We start from the raw sequence: 21,774 nt of genomic DNA on the forward strand, positions 1-21,774 counted from the left end.
ACTGCAGCTGGATGGCCTTCACGATCTAACAACCCAAGCTGTGCACAGCTCCGTTCCTGAGAGCCGGTACTCTGCTGCAAATGGCCCTGTGTGCCTCCTGCCCCGCCTGCCCGACCATGGCCTATCCGTCACGGTCCGCTGTCGGTGAAACTCCTCCATCCCCTGCGCATTACCCGTCCCACGTCTGCTGGGTTGGCGGTGCATCCCTTTGATTTATAGTGACTCTCTGATAACGACCGCAACGGTAATGGTGTTTGTGGTCTACTGAATCCCATCCATCTCCATTGTTCTCTGTGAGTGTAAATATCATTGCCGGTATAGACCGCCACAGTCTAGGTACTGAATCCTGCACATCTTTGGGTCCCCCCCCAGTCTCCCTTGACTAACATTTGGCTCTGTGACATCTGCAGCCGGCCACCCTGTGCCACTGGCGGTGCATTACCTTTCTTATTCTGAACCTTGCCCAGTGTTATTCTAAAGCTCAGAAGATTGGAAAGGGAAGTTGTGTACGTATTTGTTAACACATAACACTCTTTTCCTTCCTTAGGATTGCATTGCATTCTAGCTATTACGTACAGCTGTTGATCTTTTTTAAGTACCCAGTATTACTGTTTCTGATTTACAGAAGTATCTCTAGACTGTAAAGTTTTTCCACTGCCTTGCAAAACTATTCCTACTGCATTTTTACAAGTATTACTCAATGGTTGCTCCTCCGCTAAGAAAGAACAAATACAATGATAATAACTCAAGGTTATTATTGTATTTGTTCCTGTTGCGCAGCTTTGTGGTGCGGGCGGGGCTTCTCTGCTCTCAGAGGAGTGCTTTGCCCACTCCAAGTGTGCAGTGACGGTTTGGCTGGCCCTTCGGGCAGTCCAAAACAGTCATGCACACTTCGCATGTTCTCCATGCTGGCTGCATTACAGCCTGCTTGGAGAACATGCTCAGGCCCCCATTCCTAGCTGAGCACCGATCCACGGCGGTCAGATCAATTGCAGTGTTGTGACTGGTTTAGTGGAGGGAGCCTGGTTGCTTTCTGGTCCGGCCCTGTAGAGGAGAGACTGAGACAACGTGCGGGATAGCGGCGAGGTCGCAAGTGTTTTTTTTCCTTTTTTATTTTTCTCATCACCCAGTTCTCTTATCTAGCCCCTCTGTATTGGAATAGGTTACCTCTGCATATTCAAATATGTATTGAACATCTCCAAATTAGAAAACTGCTCAAAACTGAGCTCTTCTAACATAGCAATCTCCGCTTCACCTGTTTTTGCTTGGCGCCATTAAACCCCTCCTGGGGTGATCGATGCGGGTTATAAATTATATGAACATAACTTAACGTGGGGCAGCGTTGTTGCATGGTGTGCAGATATTTGTATAGATCCTTTGCAAGCACGGCTCTCTCAAATTCCTCGGTTTATGCTTTCCCTTGCTCAGACGGGATGTGCCATTGGCACCGTAAAGGATTATCTAGCTGTCTTAATCTGCTAAATCAGCCATCCTTATTGGAAATTGGTTGTTGTCATGCGTTTTCTTAAGAGCCTGAGTAACCTTTTTCCTCCAACTCCCTTTCTGGCTAGTCAGTAGGACTTAAACCATTGACTTGAACCTGGTTCTTACTTTTTAAATGGACATTGAGCCCGGTCACAGTTGTACCCTTCGTATGTTGACATTCAAAACTTTGTTTTTGGTTGCTATTACTTCTGCTTAAAGGGTTGGTAAGTTGCAAGCCCTTAACTGTTGCTCTCCTTTCACTTCCTTCTTTCCAGCTAAGTTTCTGTTGCTAACCAGGGCTGTTTTCTTACCAAAGGGTGGTCACTCCTTTCCTTCTAGTCTAATACATCGCTCTTCTGAACTTATAACCTCCACCTCATTCTATGAAAGAGAAAGAAAGGTTACATTGATTTGATCCTAGGCAGGGGGTTAACTACTACCTGCACCGTACCAAGGAATTCCAGGAGAATGAACAGCTTTTTGTTGGCTATTGTAGTGCCAAAAATGATAAGGCCGGCAGAAGAGGATTCTATCTCGTTGGATTATCTTCTGCATCAAGACCTGCTACGCCTTGGCCAAGAAAGGGCCTTCTGAAGGGATCAGAGCCCATTCCACCAGTAGTAAGTCAACCACATCTGCACTCGATTGTGGTATCCCAATTGGAAAAATCTGTAAGGTGGCAATGTGGGCTTACTTTAAACACTTGTCTAAGCATTACAGTCTGGATGCAGAAGTGCGCAGAACTGGAAAATGGGCCAGGTCCATGGTCTAACCCTGCAACTCCTCCTATGCAGGGTATTGCTGTAAAATCTGTTCTACTGGTCAGGAATCTGCAGTTAGAAGTATCCATCAGAAAAGAAATTACTTACCAGAGGTAACAACCTTTTTTTTTTTAATTTAATTTTTTGTAACTGTGTATTGAAGAATTTGTCAATATACAGACAAACCGTTGCAAAACTATAAAAATAAAATAAACCATGGGGGAGACAGCATACATAACACGAATCACATGTCGACATATCTGTACATATACCAGTACTTGGTCACATGAAATATCCTGAAACCGAACACCCACAGATGAGTTAAGACCAATCAAAAAGCAATGCAAGATATTATACATTTGTTGTCACCATTTGCACTTAAATGGGGACAACTTGGCTAGAGCTAGGGGGAGGGAGGGGGAGGGTTTGGGGCTGCAAGCCAATGTTCCGTGGCAACATGAGTTGTGTATCGGGATGGATGGAACCAGAAATGGACATAATGGGCCTGTGCACAAAGTTAATTGAGCTCGAAGTTTGGAACGTCAAATCCCCCGAGAGAGTATGGCCGCATCTTCACGTTCCACTGTATACGAGGTTGCTTCCCACCCCATACAAGGCGAATCTTTTACGACCAGAGAGTGGCGTAGAAGTGTGGCCCCGGGTCGTAGGGAATGTTTAGAAAAAGGTATAAAAATGTTGGGAGGATTACCATTTTCATGAGGGAGATGCCCCCAGCCATGGTTAAAGGGAGGGCAATCCATTGGGTGATGCAACCTGTGACATGCTCCATTGCACGTCCGTAATTGATGCGCATCAATTCATCCCTGTCAGAGGTCACTCGGATCCCTAGATATTTAACCGCGTCAGCACACCACTTGAGTGGGTAGTCAGTCGTAAATGAAGTGACTGAGTTGGTCAAGGGGAATATTTGCGATTTGGACCAGTTTATGTTTATCCCGGATAAGCCACCGAATCTGACAAATTCCCGTAGTAGTGTATTGAGGTTATGTTGGGGATCTTTAATATAGAGGGTCACGTCATCTGCGTAGAGGGAGACTAGTATCGTGCAAAGGAAACCGCGCAGGCCCATGTGGTTGAGATGTTGCCGGACTCTCGCTGCAAGGGGCTCCATAATCAGGGCAAAGAGGAGAGGGGAGAGTGGACACCCCTGACACGTACCACGGGAGAGGGGGATGGAAGGGGAGGTGTGTACATTAATCAAAACTGTCGCAGTGGGAGAGGTATACAAAAGCCTTATCCAGGTGAGGAATTCAACGGGGAGGCCCATTCACTGTAATACAGTAAAGAGGTAGTCTCACTCCACTGAATCAAAAGCCTTTGAGGCATCGAGAAACACAGCTACCAATTGTGATTGTGGGTCTACGGCTTGCAAAATGGAAAAAAGGGTCCTGAGGTTGTGGGATGTGGCTCTCCCTGGTATAAACTCGGCCTGGTCGAGGTGGACTAGTTTTTTCCATTAGACTGAGCCGGTTGGCCAATAATTTAGCCAATATTTTCGCATCCATGTTTATTAGTGAGAAAGGCCTGCAGGACTTGCAGCAATCTGCAGGTTTGCCAGGTTTTAATAAACACGTGATGAGCGCCTCCCTCATGGTGCCAGGAAGGGTTAGCGTCTCCTGGGCCTCGAAAAAGACTTCCTTCAGCACTGGGACCAGCTTATCCATGTGCATTTTATAAAAGTCAATAGGTAGCCCATCCGAGCCTTCCCAGATGCCATTTGCATAATGGCTTCACGATACTCATCAACTTCAAACTGGGCCGCTAGGAACTCTCAATGGGAATCTCCCAGCCAACCCAGGGTTATGTCACAAAAATAAGAAGGGAAATCAGGGGGGGTCGTGCGGTGTGAGCCGTAAACATCTGAGTAATATGCAGTGAAGACTTTGAGAATATCTAAACTGTCTCTGTAACGTGCGCCACTATCGTCCACCATGTCCAAGATGTGGTTTGAGAAGCTAGTGCTCGCAAGTGCCCGACCCGGTCTCTCACCCTCACCGTAGCGGCGGGCAGTATAATATTTACCTCTGAATTTCACCTCTCGGTTCGCAGTGTCCGTGTACTCCGTTAAAGGTTCGCAGAGAGCAGCACAGTTATCTCCGGAGCTAGTAGCCCAAATGTCCACCTCAAGCCATTTACTTTCGAGTTCAAGGCGTTTCAAATCCCTCCTAAGGTCGCGGAGCACTCCAAAACTTTTGGACATACAGACACCTACAATGGTAACTTTAAAGGCTTCCCATAGCAAGCCAACCCTGTCAACAGAGCCCTTGTTCCTGAGAAAGAAGTCTTCTATCTCCTCCCCCAATTCTGTTTGGAATACAGTGTCCAGGAGAGATTCTGGGACAAGCCGCCAGCAGCGGGGAACAGCCACAGAGTCAGGCGGCGGTATTTCGAGGCACACTGGAACGTGATCAGAGTAGGTGCGTGCCATATGAGTGGCCATTTGGATCCAAGGGATGACACCCCGAGAGCACAACCAAGAATGCCCAGCCGTATAAAAAGTACCTTCTGTGATGGTTGGATGTACATGTCGCCAAGCATCGACAAGGCCGTTTTCCACGAGCAACTCTGAGAGGACTTCACGCGCTTTTGTGTAGTGATGCAGCAGGGGGTTAGAACGATCCATGGAAGGACAGAGAACCGTGTTGAAGTCTCCGCCCCCATATAACATGTGTGGAACCTATCTTTAGTACCTGTCCCCAGAGAGTTGTGAAGTAGTCCGGATCATTTGTATTAGGGCCATAACTACAGACGAGTGTGACAGATCGTGTGGCTAAAGTGCCCCAGATTAAACAGCTACAACCGGAAGAGTCAGTGTGCGTCCCTCCCAGTTTGAACGGTGTGTTTTTCTTTATTAAAATAAGCGTGCCACGTGAGTATGAAGAGTAGGAAGAAAAGGCTCGCGTAGAGGCGCAACGGTAGCCAAAAAACGAAGGTCACGCAGGGTCAAGGTGTGTCTCCTGTAGCATAGCAAATTGTATGTGGTGTCTGTCCAGATAGGATAGTACCTGCCAGCTTTTGGGTGGGTCACGGAGATCCCTAACATTCCACATGAGTAGATTAATGCAGGGAGGGACTACCTGTGTTGCAGGCGCGGGAAAAATGAAGTTTTACAATAATATTGCCGACACAATACATCAGAGGACATAAACGTGTAACGGCATCGTTGAGAGGCATTGTACCTCCAGTGTATACGTAAGTAGGGTAGCCAGCATCTGTCCCTGTCGGACTCTATGAATAAACATAACATAGGTGCATTGTCTCCAATAGGAATTAACAGTCCCAAACCCACCCCCACCCGCACCCCAAGCGTGCCGGATACTCCTTCCCACCCAATTCCTAAATTAGAAAAACAGGCCAGTCCTCTCTAACAGGACTAGGCTTCGCTAACAATAAATGTATAATCCAATACAGTGTAGCAGGAATACTTTGCATTGGGGGATTTCCCATGTGTGGGGCACCAGATGGCAGTCCTCCCTTCCCGTCGCTAGCTTCCAAAGAGCTGCAACGCGGTCCCCAGGCTACAACCCATGCAGAGGAGGAAGCGGCCTAAGGGTGGAAGGGTGCTTGGCATAGTGTCAAGGTTCTACTCCATTGGAAACAACATAAGCCAGCAACAGGCGAGTAGAAAAAGGGGAGCAGTAAAAGGGAACACATTACAGGACACAATGAGCGTAGCCTATCTGGCATTTATCTGACTCAGAGTTCGATCTGGATCTGATGACCAGGTCATGGCAGCAAGTCAGAGGCGTCCATTATTGGCCATCGGATATGAGCCAATAAAGGGCGTCACGCCGCAGCCCGTAGGAGTAGGGTCTCGTAGTTCACCATCCCGTATTAGTGGTCAATAGGAGGCTCCATAGTAGGCTGGACTAGTCGTTGGCTGAGGAGGATGGGCTGGAGCTGCGGTCCGAACGGGGTGAGCGCTGTGCAATGGCTTTCAGGAAGTCTTCCACTTGATGCGGGTTGGTGCAGAATACATGCTTTCCATTACGCGTGATACGGAGCTTCGCCGGGTATAGAAGGGCATATTCCAATTGTGCTTTACGGAGCTTCTGTTTAACTGTGAGGCATTTCCGGCGTGCCTCCTGGACCGCAAGCGTAAAGTCAGGGTAGATTGTGAAGGGGTTAGCCTCAAATTGCAGGGGCTTCAGTTCCTGGGCGTTCTGGAGTGCAACGTCGCAATCGCGGTAATTGAGGAGGCTCGCAATAATGGGCCGAGGGGTCTCTTCAGGGGGCGGCCTCTGGCCCAGGGAGGGATGAGTGCGCTCCACCACCAGGTGCAGTGAGAACTATTCCGCGCCAAAGGAGCCGTTGAGGAGACACTCAACATAGTCTTCCATCCAGCCGGAGTTCGTGCTCTCCGGTATGCCTAAAATATGGACATTGTTACAGTGGCTCCTGGCTTTAATGTCCTAGTTCTTTGCTGCGATCACTTTCAGCTTTTTGTCCATCTGCGTGACCTGTGTTTGCATTCGGTGGTGACGTCTTCAGTCTCGGAGATGCGACGCTCTGCCTCCTTTAGCCCTTTCGATGCTCATGACGAGCTCAGCTCGTCATGATGCACAGTTGAGCTGTGCTGATGACGAGCTGAGCTCGTCATGAATCATGCACTCAATCATTTTCCAGCACAGGGGGGGAAAACGCCTAGCAGCCAAGGTGTTAACTGTCCGTCGTGTTTATCGACTTTTTGACGAGGAAGTCCAAGCGGTTATTCATGGTGTCCATTTTCCCCGATAGGTCTGATAGACTGCTGCACAGCAAGGAGAATGGATAGAACGTCCTCTCCAGCGGCTTGCGGCAGACATTGTGTCTGTTCCATGGTGGTAGGTGCAGGGTCTGCAGAATTCGATCTTGTCACTGCCTTTTTTTGTGCGTCAAATATGAGACTGCCTTTTTTTGTGCGTCAAATGTGAGACGGGGTTGGCAAGCATCAGACTTACCCATTGCGTCCCAATGCCCGAGACAGGCTCCTCTGTAGCAGGAGGAAGTAAATTCCACGCGTTTTGAATTCACAGCAGGAGAGGAATGCTTGTGGTGCTATAGTGATGCAGGAGAGGTTCTCAGCCATCTGACGTCAAAAGATCACACAGTGGGGGGAGGGGGAGGGCGAGAGATGCACAGCAGGCCAGCACATAGCGTAATGGTCGAGGAGCACGCGGAGCCAGCCGCACCAGGTTGTAGGCGCCTAAACCAGGACCCAGTCAATACATATACAGCTGCAGGCAGTGTGTGAAGAGAGGTGGCGAAGCATAGAAAATTTCGGGCACACAGCACTGATCGGGCTGGAAGGCCAAGGACAATACCCCTCCACAGCACTCAGCAGCTCCCACACCAGCGCAGCCGGTCAATAGAACAATGGAGCGGTGCAGCCGAAGTGAGAAGCAGTCCCAAGACAGTTCCAGTAAGCAGCGCACTGGAGTCTAAGGTGGCACTTCAAGTAGGTATGAGACCAGCAGGTGCAGCGGTATACTGCAAGAGTGAACATCAGGGGCATCACACAGCTGGGGCGGGCAACCAGCATTCAAACACCCCCCCACTCCCCCCCCCCCCCCCCCCACCACCCCCTTCCCGCTGGAAGATCATAGGGTGCTGCACTGTGTCGGGTCCGGGCCTGCACCGCGGCTCTTCACGCGGGCAGGTCGAGTTGCGGGAGGGCGGCCGGGTCCAAACGCCGTCAACGGGCCCCACAAAGTCCTCGCATACGCCCTAGGCAAGGGCGAACGCAGCGATGCGGTGGCGCTTCAAAGTCCGCAGCCCCGCCTAGTCACACGCGGTCAGGTCTCTCGCCCGGGGTGTTAATGTCGTATAGGAGTAGGGTCCCCCCACTGTCCTACCTCAGACTCAGATGATGTGGTTCCTTACTGCAGTCGGGGGTCCGCACCGCTGATTCCTAGCAACACAAGCGGTCGGATCCCCCGTAGATACTTTCGCAAGGCTCCGGGCAAGAGTAGAGAGCGGCAGGAGGGCAGTGCGCCGCAGGCAAACCAAGTCTCCGGAAAGGGCCCAGCGAGGCCCGACATCACGTGCGCAGCCGTGAGTTCAAGCACTGCAGTCCCCGGGTCGGCGTCCAGCAGGACCGACCAAATCAGCACGCGCAGCAGTCCGCCCCCGCAGCTGGATCCACAGAGGTGCTGCAGCTTCAATCTTTTTACCGCCAAGAGCAGGGACCTCCACAAAGAGCTGGAGCACAAAAGTTAACTATCTAGGGTAGAAATCAGGATAATTGCCGTATATTGATGCCAAGCTGCCAGAGCCTCACAGGTGTGCGGCCATCTTGGATGTGCGCCACCTAACGCCCCCTCAGAGGTAACAATCTTTGATTGATACTCTTATCTACCTGCAGATTCCTCACCAACCGCCTGCCTCCCCTTTTGATGGATAGGTTATAGGGAAAGTTAAGATTCCATGTTATAATGTTTTGGTACTGCAATTCTTCATGGAGTTCAATCTATCCTCAGGCCTTGGATAAAAATGAAAATTGATGTCCATACGCTGGGCATGTGCTTAATATCACTTCCAGTGACAACCAGGTCCTCCAGTGCCCTCTTCCGGGGAAAGTGGCACTTTGAAATTTTCCGGATCCAGTCTGACACCTGGGATTTGTTCTACAGGTGAGGAAGCCACAGGAAGATAGAGTATCCATTAGAAAGTTACTTCTGGTAAATAACCTTTTCATCAGGTGTTTCACATTTTCTATGTCCATCTTCTAGGAGAATTTTAGGCCTGTGGGTACTGGGATGTGCTGGGGATCTCTTTCCGCATAGATCGTAGATTTGCTGACCTTGTAAGAACAGTGGATGTGGTCCTGCACACCTCAACTTCAGCAATGGAAAGGGAGTTGGGCGCGTGGGTGGGGTGTCTTTCCCTCCATCGTAGAACATTTTGGAAAGTTCTAGGCTGTTATGATACCAGGGCTTGGCAGTTTTATTGCTCTACCTGTTAGGACTACCTTTGGTTTTGTTACTTTATGGCCCTCTTCAAACCCAAGATAGTACACTTCCCTTTACAGATTGTGAGGACTATTTTTCCCTGTTTGGTAGATATAGAAAGGCTGTACTTTCAATGATGAGTGTTGTGCATATGCTTTAAGGAGTATATGCTGTGGATTTTCTCCAGGCTTCTTCAGAGCACTCTTCTACTTGTTCCCATATTGAGTGTTTGTTCCTGTTGTCTCTTATTAAGGACCAACCTTTTCTACCCTTTGGTAGTTACTAGTCTGCTTCCTGCCTACTACATCTGTGCTACTGTCATCTACAACTTCTGGTTGGTATTTTTCTTGTTTTTCATGCATTTGGCTTTTTAGGTCTCGCCTCTCAATGCGCATACGCATTGAGCGGAGCGAGACTATAGGGGCTTAAACTGACTTTAACTACACTGGCGTTTTGATGCTGTGCCAGTGCGCTTTTAGGTCAATGCGCAAGCGCATTGACCTAAAATGTGCGTGCACAGCATCAAATCGCCAGCCATCTGTTTACCAGCTTGGTGCTGCCAGCAGCTCTTCCCGCTCCACCCCCTGCGGCATCAAAGGCTTTCACGGCCGGCCGTGCTTTCAGTTTCACGGCCGGCAGGCTGTGTCTCCTTATTTAACTTGTTTGTAATAAATGTCATCAGATTCCGAAAGTTGAGATATGGGTCTAGGATATTCCATAACTTGTAATATGTTTTCGATGTGATATTAACCAAACAAGGGTTTATGTAAATTCCCTTTTTTTGTGATTCACATAAATGGGTTAAGTGCTTCTTTCTGCTATTTAATGGCTGTGTTTGGAAGAACTAGACGTTTACATGCGTTTTATGTTTATCATTGACCGAGAACCCATAATTCACAGTAATCATGTCATGGCTGTGGATTACGGGGTTTATATATGTAAACATTCGTTGAAGGTAATCTTAAGGGACTGGAACTTTAAACACATACGTCTTGTTTCGATGACTTGACATGTTAACGTCGGGATGCAGAGCCGCGAGCTTTACTTTTTAACGGAGAGCATAAGGTACACAGACAGTCCTGTGAGTTCACACAACGCCATGTATACTGCGCGTGCTTGAGGGACGACTTGCGTAATAGACTAATCATGTCTACCTTACCATGCCCACAAAAGAGGCCCCCATTGCACCGAGAGCAGAAACATTATCTGGGTCTAAGTAAATAACCATTTCCCCTGCTCCGTGGCCTTTATGCGCGTGCAGTAATTAGGAGGAGGTGTGGCAGCAATAACCCATATCTCTCAGCAGTTACCACGTGAGGGTGTAGAAATGTCCATGAGTAACAAAGTCACATGTGGTTATTCCCCACTTTCGACCACATCTCAATGTATCCAAAACAAATTTTCTGGGCCACAATTTGACGGTTTTAGCCTAGTGACAGCTGTGGCTTTCCGTCGGCCTCGTGTAGTAAAAAAAAAAAATCTGAACAAGAAAAATCTGTACATACATATATAGAGGCTCTGTGGGTCAGCCTTTTTCATCTTTCATCGGTCAACTGTCACTCATATTTTACTTCTCCCCACCGAAGCTTCGGGCAGTGGGTGAGCTCACTTGAGTCAGTTACTCTTTTGAACTGTGAATTACATCAATTTCGTAGTTACGACTGCACATTTGCATAAAAAGAAATGCACCGCAGTGCAAGATTGGTCGGTTAATACTTTACTTTAGGCATGCTTTTTCTGTCAAATCTTTGTCCTTTTTTTTCTTGTGCATCTTGTTTTGTTTAAGCTACATCAAGGTTACAGTAATTCAAAGCTTTTATTTGCACCTCTGATTGCAAGCATGTGGACATCATGTTCAGGCTGCAGAATTGTTTTTTTAATTTGTGTCCACATGCTTTTAATAACAAAAATAAACATTGCATCAGCTTATCCAGGACAGTTCCTTTTGCCCTTGCCAATGCTTGTTGCAATTGTCTTTCACAAAGACTACAATGGGGCAGCTATAATTGTAATCCGCCAGCCAGACAGAGAAGCAAGTCATGGCTAGATGGTTTAGGAACATAATCCTCCTGTCTCCCTCCACTCTTTACAATGACAACACAATACAGTGACGTTACCGCCTGGTCCCCTTCACTGGGGACAATCTGTGTGTCCTGAGACCCCGAGTTATGAGCTTGTGTTAGTGACAGTGGCTCCCCCTCAGCCTGGCAGCGTAGAAACAGCGAGGCACTCTGCCTCTTCGCCTGCCAGGCCTAGATCCGCTCAGCTAGACCCCGAGTGTTCATTATTCCATTGCCTGACTACATTGCTGGCTAATCTTTAATTACAAGAAGCCAAGGCGATCTTGGTTCCAGTAAATTGGCACCTTCACATCCGTGCTTTCTTGTTTCAGGGATGTGTATAGACGGTTCCTCCTCAGTCGCATCTGAGGCTCGGGTTTCAGATGAGGACTACTGTACAGTGCTTAATTTGTAAAAAACATAAGTGCCAGGGCTCTTGTTTTAATGGCTGCTTGTGGACGATTCGATTAGCAGATTTCCTTTGCACATGTTTGGGCGGTGTAGACTGCTTTTGAAAAGTTCATTAGGCTTTTCGATTGGGACTTGGGCTACCTTATTCCTAGTCGGTTTTTCTAGTGAATACGTCACTTGGGGTGTTTGTTGCACTGGAACTGGAGTCACGTGGAAATAAATATTCTTGCTTTTGCTTTAAGTTGGGATAAGATTGTTTACCATTTTATAGCGAAATGAAAGGGTTAGGAAGCGACCTATTTTTTTCTTTTTTTTAATCTTCTCCAGGTTAGGAGTATTTCACAGAAGGGGCTGCAGTGTATCAATAGTCTGCAAAACTGCAAGCCGGGTCGTAGACCTACGGTACTGCATGGTAGGTGGAATGTGATTGATTGGTTTGTAAAACCTCATCTGCCCACAAGGTGCCATAAGAGTAGCTTTCCGAACAATCCCGAATACGTTTTTTTAGGACTAGCTTGCTTCTTCCCTTTCACAGTACGATGCGGAAATGCGCAGTGATTCTGTCCTGTTTTTCTATTCCTGGTTACTTCTTTAAACAAAGCTAATATTTATTGATAAATGCATTTAATCAGTTCTTCATGTGTGGACAAGCGCGTGTGTCGCTTGAACGGGAGGTCTGAAACCCGGATTTGTGAGTGACATTACAAAAGCAGAACATGCAGATGTGAAACCCATGGCGGTTTAGAGCTCTGGAATGCCACATTTCAAAGTTACTTTGTCTGTGGTAGAGCTTATTGTACTGGCTAAACGTTGTTTGATTGTGGTCCTGTTGTACGTTGTGTGCAGTCGAAAAGCAGTTTGCTCTTCCCCACCCTGTATGCCACCACAACAACTGGCACTTCTTGGGTTGCCTTTTCCTACAGCTAAATTCGAACTGTTATGAACTGGTCTCATAATTTTCACAATTTTGCAGTAAAACGATCAAAGAGGTACTAACTTAATTTCGACATCATTATTGAAGTGCCGTTTATCTTGTCTTCCTCAGTACTTCGTACATCTCTCTAGAGATGTGGCCTAACGGCCTGAGCTGCCATCTAAGTCACGTAAATACAAAACATGTTGCATTACAAATGCTATAGGTGTCACATTCGCCAAAGTTATAACTATTGGCATTGTAAATGACAAAGTTATCAATTTAGCTATTTTAAAAACCAACACATAAATAAAATATTTGTCATTTACAAGACCAATAGCTCCAACTTTTCTAATGCGAGACCTATTGCATTTCCAATGCTTGTTTGTCTGAGTGGCAGCTTCTTGAGGGGACACTGTAGCGGTGCGTTTACCTCCAAGATCATCATGCTTTCTTCTAGTTTAGTTACCCTTATGTCCTCCACCTGAGACCCCTTTATTGGTATCTACTTTCTCAGCAGAACCAATTATACGGATGCATAAGAGATTATTTTTTTCTTTTGACTCCGTAAACTGTTGATTCGGTCTATGAAAAGTTGGATAAAATCTATTCAGTCAACCTTGACATCAGGTGACTAGTGACAGATGCACCTAGGCAGTTCCGGACAGCTCACCTGACAACCTGGCATTAAGTATGTTGCGAATGCATCTGGGATCTATTTTCATAGGACCATCATGCTTGTTCTCTGTGTTTTCTTTCTGCATCTGCAGGATACTCAGTTGCAGATTGTCAACTGCTCAGATTTGTGGAAGAAAATACAATTTCAGACTTTCTACGAAGGATATTGTCAACAAATCACAACTGAATGTTAAATAAAAAAACTAGTGGTTCATCTGTTTCACATTTGGTGAAAGCCAGAGATCTACCTGTTCATTACCAGTCAAAAAACAAAGTGCGTAATCTTCACTTCCTAAAACAGAGGAAAGTGCTTAGAAAATGCTTTTTCTCACCTATTTATTTACCTACAGAGGGATTCTGCTTTTCTGTCCTCGCCTTTCATTTGCAGCGCAGTTCAAAAGATTCAGGTCCACAAGGTTTATGTCTTTCTGATTCGCACGGTTTGGGTCTGAAGGCCATGGCACTCTGACTAGCTTACAATTGCAAGCCCCCAAACTACCTCCAACAGAGGGGAATCTATTATCACATGGTGGTGATAGTCTGTACAACCCTCAGTCCTCAGTGTCTAAAGTAGTTTAGCACATCAGATTGTCGGGTTTCATGTAATTGATCAATCATTTGATTCAGTTCTGGCACACATAGTTCTTCTGATCCAATAATATGTGATGTATCATAAAGAGAAATGTGTAAATATTGATGCCATCAAATCGATGTCTATTTTTCACCTGTCCAAGGTTATTTGTTGTCTTTGTAGCTAGGGTTTTGAACGGGTTGCATAACCAATTTCCTCGTACACTCTTACACATTTCATTATGGGGTCTTAACATGCGTCTTATGAGTATGATTGAACCTCCATTTGAACCATAGCATTCCTCTTATCTAAATTTTTATTAAGGAAGTTAGCATGTCTACTCATGATCACATGGCTTAGAATGTTGTAGCATTGTCAACCTCTCCTTCTTTCGCTACCTTTTCAAGACCGAGTAGTTCTCAACATGTCTTGAGAATTTCACATTGATTAGGTTATTCTCTTTCTGTTACTTCCTCAGATGGCCAAAGATGAGAAGATGCTGACTAGGTTTTTTTTTTCTAACACCTTTGAGCCGTTCTATATTTGAGTCAGTCTTATGGGGTTGGTAACCGCTTTCTTGGTTTTGAAGGCAATAAAATATGTAGACATGTAATGAATTAAACAATTTCCAGGCGCATATCGGACTATTAAACACTGTTATGATCCTGCTAATGAAACTCCTCCAGAAAGTTTCAGAATGCAATCTAGTAGGGGTTTAGCAGCAACATCTACCTTAGGAGGTGTACAGGTACTGATGGTCTGCTAGGTAACTACTTATTGCTCTGTACATTTTTACCAACCATTATTGTTTAGACTTGACTGCTCGAATCTTTTAGGTTCTGTATTGTGATTCATGCAAGAAATCTGCAGAGCCATTATCCATTAAAAGAACGTTTTAATTAAGTAACATTCTTTTTGATGTGTAATTCAGCTCTTGTAGATTCTCCAGTATTAGGGTGTCTTTCATAGATTCACATGCTTGAATAATTCCCCGTCGTCGAAGTGAGAGTCCCACGGTACATAAAATAGTAGTAATATATATACATAAAATATAGAAATAAATAAATATATATAACAAGAATAATAAAAAAACTTAACTTTAAAGTACCATAGAACAACATTGGCCCATAGAAAGCATAGAGGGAGAGTTCACTGAAGTAACATATTCCATGTCATTATAATAGTCCACATCCCAGCCAATCAGGCTGTAGCACCCTCTAGAATCTTCTCCTCAGAAGCTCAATCCCTCAGGTTTTCTACTGCACATCGTGTGAAGGGAGTCTCCCTGAGCTCTGCCCAGTTTTCTTCAATTTCAAACTTTCAGGACTTCAAGAACATGTCGTCTACGAAAAAGTCTTTATTCAGGGCCTGTTCTGCCTAAGGAAAACGTTCTTTTCTCTGAGGACCCTCATAAAAAATGCATCTACTGCTTGTACCCGGACCATGAGGTGAGGAGTTGCAAATTTTGCAGGACATTTTCATCTAAGACCTTAAAGGATAGAGAGGCCCGTTTCCTTCTGTGGCTAAAGAGGTTGAAGACCTCGGGCAACCCTGTGTCTGATATAGAGAGTGTGTCTTCTCGCCAATCTAAGACCTCTCTAAAGCGTGGGTCTGAGTCTGACATTCCTTCTCCTTTTCTTAAGAAGAAGCAGCTCGTGGACGCTCTTAAGTCAGACTCCCCACTGGATCTGCCGGCCTCCACGCCTGCGGGACCTAGTTCTCTGGCGTTGCAGATCCACACTGTCCCTCGTCCTCTAAAACGAGTGCCAGCTCGTCGACAGGCCCGTCGTTGACAACTAGATCCGTCGACGTTATGCCAATTACGACGACGACTACTTAGTCGACGATGGTCCAGGAGGTCCGGCCTATCTCTTACATTATTAAGTTCTCGTCGACGGCAAAGAAATCGGTCTCATCGACTACCCTTCCCAAGCGTCCTTCCTCGACGCCTCATGTCTCGTCGACGCAAACTCTTTCGTCGACGGCGGCCTCGTCGACGGCCAGTACCCCGTCGACGGCCAGTACCTCGTCGACGACTGCTTCGTCGACTGCAACTCCGTCGACGCTGAAGATTTTGTCGACGGCAGCACCATCTCCGTCGATGCCAGTGTCCTTGTCGACGAAAACCTCTGCTTCCTCAACGGAAACCAGACCATCATCGTCGGCACCAGGAACATCGGCGAAACCCTCGATGACGACGTCGTCGTCGACGAGCTCGTCGACGGCTCAATATAAGCTGGCAACTGCAACCACCTTCACAGTGGTGACGGCTACTACTGTTAAGCGTCCAGCTCTTTTGGTTTTGAGCCCTTTGCAGCCTCATTCAGGTCCACATGCTCAACTGTTTGCGTCTGAAGAAGAGGATGATTCAGTTGGCTCCTATGCAGATAACACCTTTCGGGCTGCCAGTAGCCCGTCGGAGCTACATATTAAATATCAGGACAATGATGACGATGACGAACGAGAGTCACACATCTCAGTTCCTGATGACACGCATGATGTTGGCCAAGATGTTCCTATGGCGCAGTTACCACTGTCTTTGATCTCCAATCTACAACACATGCTAGATGATTACAATCGTCGTTTCCCACCTTTTTCGCAGGCCTCTCCACCGCCTCCTTCAATACAGGCGTCTGTTCAGGTTGCACCAGCCCAATCACCTCTTCCACAATATCCTGTTAATGTGGATACTGCCCATCATACAAATACAGACCCGGATGATGACGCTGCCCTGGCAGATTGGGACAATTACCAGGCTCAAACTCCGTCCCCTCCTCCTGCTTCTCCTCTGGCATCTCCTCCAGTGGACATTGGGGGTTTTCACCATTTGATAGCGAGAGCAGCCAAGCGTTTCCACTTGCCTATGGTCGTCAGGCAAGAAGACTGTTTTCTTTATGATTTTAAAGATCAACCTTTGAAGCAGGTGCATACCATTCCAATCATAGATTTAATTTGGAAAGAAGGACTCAAACTCATGGAACGGCCTAATTCAGTTCCGGCCGTACTCCCACGCATTGACAAAAAGTATAAGGCGCCTTAGAATTCACCTGCCTGCTTAGTTTCTCAGCCAAAGCCTGACTCTGTCATTACGCAGGCTGCCCAAAAGAGGTCACGTAATCCGACTTCTTCTGTAACATCGCCGCCGGACCAGGAAGGTCAACGTCTAGACACCATCGGCAAAAAACTCTCCACGTTGGCTTCGACAACTGTACGGGCGGCAAATTCTTTAGCCATCCTAGGCCGTTATGACCGACAGATGTGGTCGGAAATCGCTGCTTTGGTCGACCTGAATCCTGAATCCTCCAGGGTAGAGGCACAAAAGATCCTAAGAGAGGGTGAAAGAATTTCATCTGAAATTATAGACTGTGCAGTTGATATTTCCTCAACTGGCTTCAGGCAATTAGCGGGCGCTGCAGTCTTAAGGAGGCAAGGCTGGCTTAAGTCTACGTCTTTTCGGCTGGAGGTGCAAGCAAAAAAACTCGACTTGCCCTTCGATGGAGAGTCCCTCTTCGGCAAGCATGTGGACGACGCCTTGGAATCCATCAAAAAGGATACGGACACTGCTCGCGCCCTAGGTTCTCTCCAATACCGGAAGCGACCATTTCGTGGAGCACGTGGTAGGGGCACATCCTCCAATTTTTGTGGCTCCTCCCAATACCGCTCCTACGGTGACAACAGACAGCGTTACTCCAACCAATCCCAGTCTCGACAGACGGAATCCAGACTATACAGGAGAAAATCCTCTTACAGAGGAGGTAACTCCTCCAACAAAAATGACTTTCACAACACCACGTCTTTTCCTACTCCGCAAATTGGAGGTCGAATCTCTCAAATATTTCAATTGGTCACAAATAACTTCCGATCGTTGGGTTTTAGATGTAATTTCAAGAGGCCACGCCCTAGAATTTATCAAGTTTCCACCCAACCGCCCACCACCTGGTCCCCCTCCAGCACACTTGAAGGAACTGTTTGCACAAGTTGCACTCATGATTCAAAAAGTTGCAGTCAAAGTGGTTACTCGATTACAGCAAGGGACGGGCTTTTACTCCTGATTTTTTTCTCATCAAAAAGAAATCGGGAGAGTGGCGCCCAATATTAGACCTCCGAGCCCTCAACAAGTACATAAAGTTCCAAACATTTTGAATGCTGACTTTGCTGGAAATCTTACAGTTCCTAAACCCTGAGGAGTTACTCTCCATAATCTACCTCCAAGATGCCTACTTTCATGTGCCAATCCACCACAGACATAGAAAGTACCTGCGTTTCGGAGTAGGGAAGAAACACTTCAAGTTCAAGGTTCTTCCTTTCGGCCTTCGTTCCGCTCCAAGGGTCTTCACGAAGATCATGGCTCCGGTAGCGGCTTATTTACGCCTACAGGGCATACAAATTTACCCCTATTTAGGCGATTGCCTGATAAAGGCCCCAACCTTTTTCGCTGCACAACAACACACTCAGACTTGCCTCTCGGTCTTCAAGACTTTGGGTCTTTCCATCAATTACGAGAAGTCGCATGGCCTTCCGGCACAGCAAAGATGTTTTTCTGGGAGAATTAATAGACATGAACCTGGCAAAGGTGTTAGTTTCCCTGGAGCGCCAAGCTCGCATTTCCAAACTATTGGCTCTTCTGCGCTCAAAAAAGTCTGTTTCTGTCCGCATACGAAGTCCTTTCTGGGTATGACGTCGTCCTGCATACCATTGATCCCCAACTGCAGGTTGCACGTGAGAGTAATCCAAGAAGAATTGGACAAACAATGGCGGCAAGTCTACGGCACATTCAACGACAAAGTCTCACTGAAATGGTGGGCTCACCCTCCCAACATCACAGCAGGGCGCATGTTTCAGGAGACCACCCCCACGATGACCCTTACGACGGACGCTTCCTTGGAAGGCTGGGGCGCACACCTCAAAGGGTTGTCCGTCAACGGCAAATGGACTGCGGACTAACGCAGGTGACACATCAGTCGCCTGGAGCTCTTTGCCATCTTTCTCGCCCTGAAGTCCTTCCGTCTGCTGGTGGAAGGAGAGTCTCTTTTGGTGCGTATGGACAACACCACAAGTATGCACTACCTCAACAAACAAGGGAGTACGAAATCTCTTCTGCTCTCCAGACAGGCACAGCAGATCTGGGAATGGGTGATACAGCATCGAGTCCATTTGACTGCAGTTCACATACTGGGCATCTCCAATGCCCTCGTGGACTTTCTGAGCAGATCTGCCACAGTCAACCACGAGTGGGAACTCCATCCACCAACTCTGGACTATGTCTTTTGCATGTGGGGCCAACCGGATCTCGATCTGTTTGCCACACCACTCAGTCGCAAATGCCCTCGCTACGCAAGTTGGCATTGCCACAGAGGATCGAGCGGGAATGCATTTTCGATCAACTGGTCGAAAGAATTCGCATACGCTTTTACGCCGAAAAAGTTTCCCTCCTCCTCGCACTTACATCCTCCACGCGGGTGAGCGACATCCAAGCTTTCACCATTCAGCCACCTTTTCTTCAATTCTCAAAGGACGCTGTTGTACTTCATACAAACCCTAAGTTTATACCAAAGGTTCCGTCTGACTTCCACCTTAACAAACCTGTCATTCTGAAGACTTTTTTCCCTGACCCTCAGTCTCCAGCTGAGCGTACTCTTCATTCCCTTGACCTAAAGCGATGCCTCAAATTCTACATCCAACGGACTGCTGTCTTTCGAAGGTCCGACCAACTCTTTGTGGCCTATGGGCGGATGCACAAGGGACATCCGGTAACTAAACAGACCATCACTCGCTGGATTTATTCTGCCATCTCCTTCTGCCATCAACGAGCTTGCAAGCCTCTTTCTGCTTCGGTGCGAGCACACTCGACGAGAGCAGTTGCATCCTCTACCGCCCTGTTTGCTGGAGTACCTCTACATCAGATCTGCAGGGAGTCAACGTGGTCCAGCAGGCACACGTTCACAAGGCACTACTGTCAGGAGACAGCTAACACTGCAGACACTGCTGTGGGTCAAGCGGTGCTACAAAATCTCTTCAGATAAAGGTGAGCCTCTGTTGCTTCCCGCCTCCTTTCATAAAAGATTTTCTTGTGCTATCTGCAATGTTAAGATGTGCATTTATTTCATTGCATTTGTTCTTTATTGCCTTTTATGACTTTATTATGTTGGCTTACGGCTTTCTATTCTTATTCAAGCATGTGAATCTATGAAAGACACCCTAATACTGGAGAAGAACAAAAGTTACTTACCTGTAAACTGTGGTTCTCCAGTATTGGTGTCTTTCATAGATTCACATGCGACCCACCCTTCCTCCCCTCAGAGGCTCTCTTCTCCTCATGCACTCTTGGTCACTCTTGTGCTACGAAAGTCTGATAGCTTGAGCTTCTGAGGAGAACGTTCTAGAGGGTGCTACAGCCTGATTGGCTGGGATGTGGACTATTATAATGACATGGATATGTTACTAAAGTGAACTCTCCCTCTATGGGCCAATGTTGTTCTATGGTATTTTAAAGTTTTTATGTTTTTTTATTATTCTTTTTATATATATATCTATGAAAGACACCAATACTGGAGAACCACAGTTTACAGGTAAGTAACTTTTGTTCTTCCTTCCCAACTTGCAACTTAAAGATTAATTCACTTATTTGTATTGTGTCTCTGTCCTCTGCGTCTATATCCCAGACATATTGCAGTGTTTCTGACTTTGCATCTTGTGCCCTCATGGTACTGCACGTATTGTTGTGTAACACTAGCTAATCCTGGTTACTAGCTATTGAAAGAATTCCAGTTCCTGCCTGAGATCAGGTTTCTGTAGGAAACAAGCGCTGTTATCCATTAAAAAAGAACCTTAGACAAGGTAAGTAGCTTGTTATTCAGTGTGCTTCTTACTCAGTGTTGTTTTTAAGCATATTAAAAATGAGCAAACAGAGGCCCAATACACGGATACCAAATCTAATACAGCAATACAGGGATGGGCACAGGAGTTTGGTGTAGAAATACAGAGACTGTCACTTCCATGAAACGGTGTTTCACGAAATTAAGTGTATAGAGGTTGTCTTCTAAAAGGATTAATGAGTTTAGAGAACTAGGCAAGGCCTGTTCCCATTTAAGGCTGAATAGGCGTAGTGAATTGCATCACGGACGCAAACTTGGTTATTAGCTGAAATAATTTGCATAGTGCAGGTTGTCACCTCTAGGACTGGATGGGTTTGTCGGATTAGCATATGTCAGTGCCCGTCTGCTCAAGATCAAGATGCCTTCGGAAAACAGAGCCAATACACTCCTATACATAGCTTGTCGGTTCCAGGGCTGAATCCGCTACACTAGCTGTGGACATGATTCAAGCAATCAACTTTACTGTTGACTCTCGTTGATATGCACCCTTAGACCCTGCAATGTCCAGAATGCATACTGATCATTTTTACATTATCTGTTGATTTTAAAAGCATGAATTTAATTACTACTGCAAGTTCTCTAGTATACTGAAGTTGCTTCATAAATGTTGTGCTTATGAACTGGCCCTCCTTAAATTCCTTTGGGCTTACTCATTTAGATTCTTGCTTTCTAGAGTCATGCTCCTTCTCTTCTTACAGGGACGTGAAAGCTGGCAACATCCTGCTGACAGAGCCCGGCCTGGTAAAGCTGGGCGATTTTGGATCTGCCTCCATCGTAGCACCTGCCAACTCCTTCGTTGGGACACCATATTGGTGAGGGACCGGCATTTCTGCTTCTCTTCTGTTAGTGGCTGTCTTCTTCCCTTTCATCTAAACACATACAGATGGAAAGGCTGGATGGAAATGCTACATCTCATGTGCACTTCATTTTTACTTGCCTCTTTTCTCGTTTTGTCTCCTCACAGGATGGCCCCTGAAGTGATCCTTGCCATGGATGAAGGCCAGTATGACGGGAAAGTAGATGTTTGGTCTCTGGGAATCACCTGCATTGAATTAGGTATTGTCTTCACC

General features: G+C 46.6%; 1 protein-coding gene across 7 annotated transcripts in view; it reads left to right on the forward strand.

The window, feature by feature from the left end:
• Positions 1 to 21,774, forward strand: part of TAOK2 (TAO kinase 2) — a 1,046,857-nt gene that overhangs the window by 477,893 nt on the left and 547,190 nt on the right. For all 7 annotated transcript variants that reach the window (XM_086932114.1, XM_086932110.1, XM_086932116.1 and 4 more), the window contains 2 exons: positions 21,403 to 21,516; positions 21,669 to 21,760. In XM_086932114.1, the coding sequence (XP_086788240.1) occupies positions 21,403 to 21,516; positions 21,669 to 21,760 (206 nt within the window). The remainder of the gene's footprint in view (positions 1 to 21,402; positions 21,517 to 21,668; positions 21,761 to 21,774) is intronic.

The sequence above is a fragment of the Lissotriton vulgaris genome, chromosome 7 (assembly GCF_964263255.1).
Source record: "Lissotriton vulgaris chromosome 7, aLisVul1.2, whole genome shotgun sequence".
Lineage (NCBI taxonomy): Eukaryota > Metazoa > Chordata > Amphibia > Caudata > Salamandridae > Lissotriton > Lissotriton vulgaris.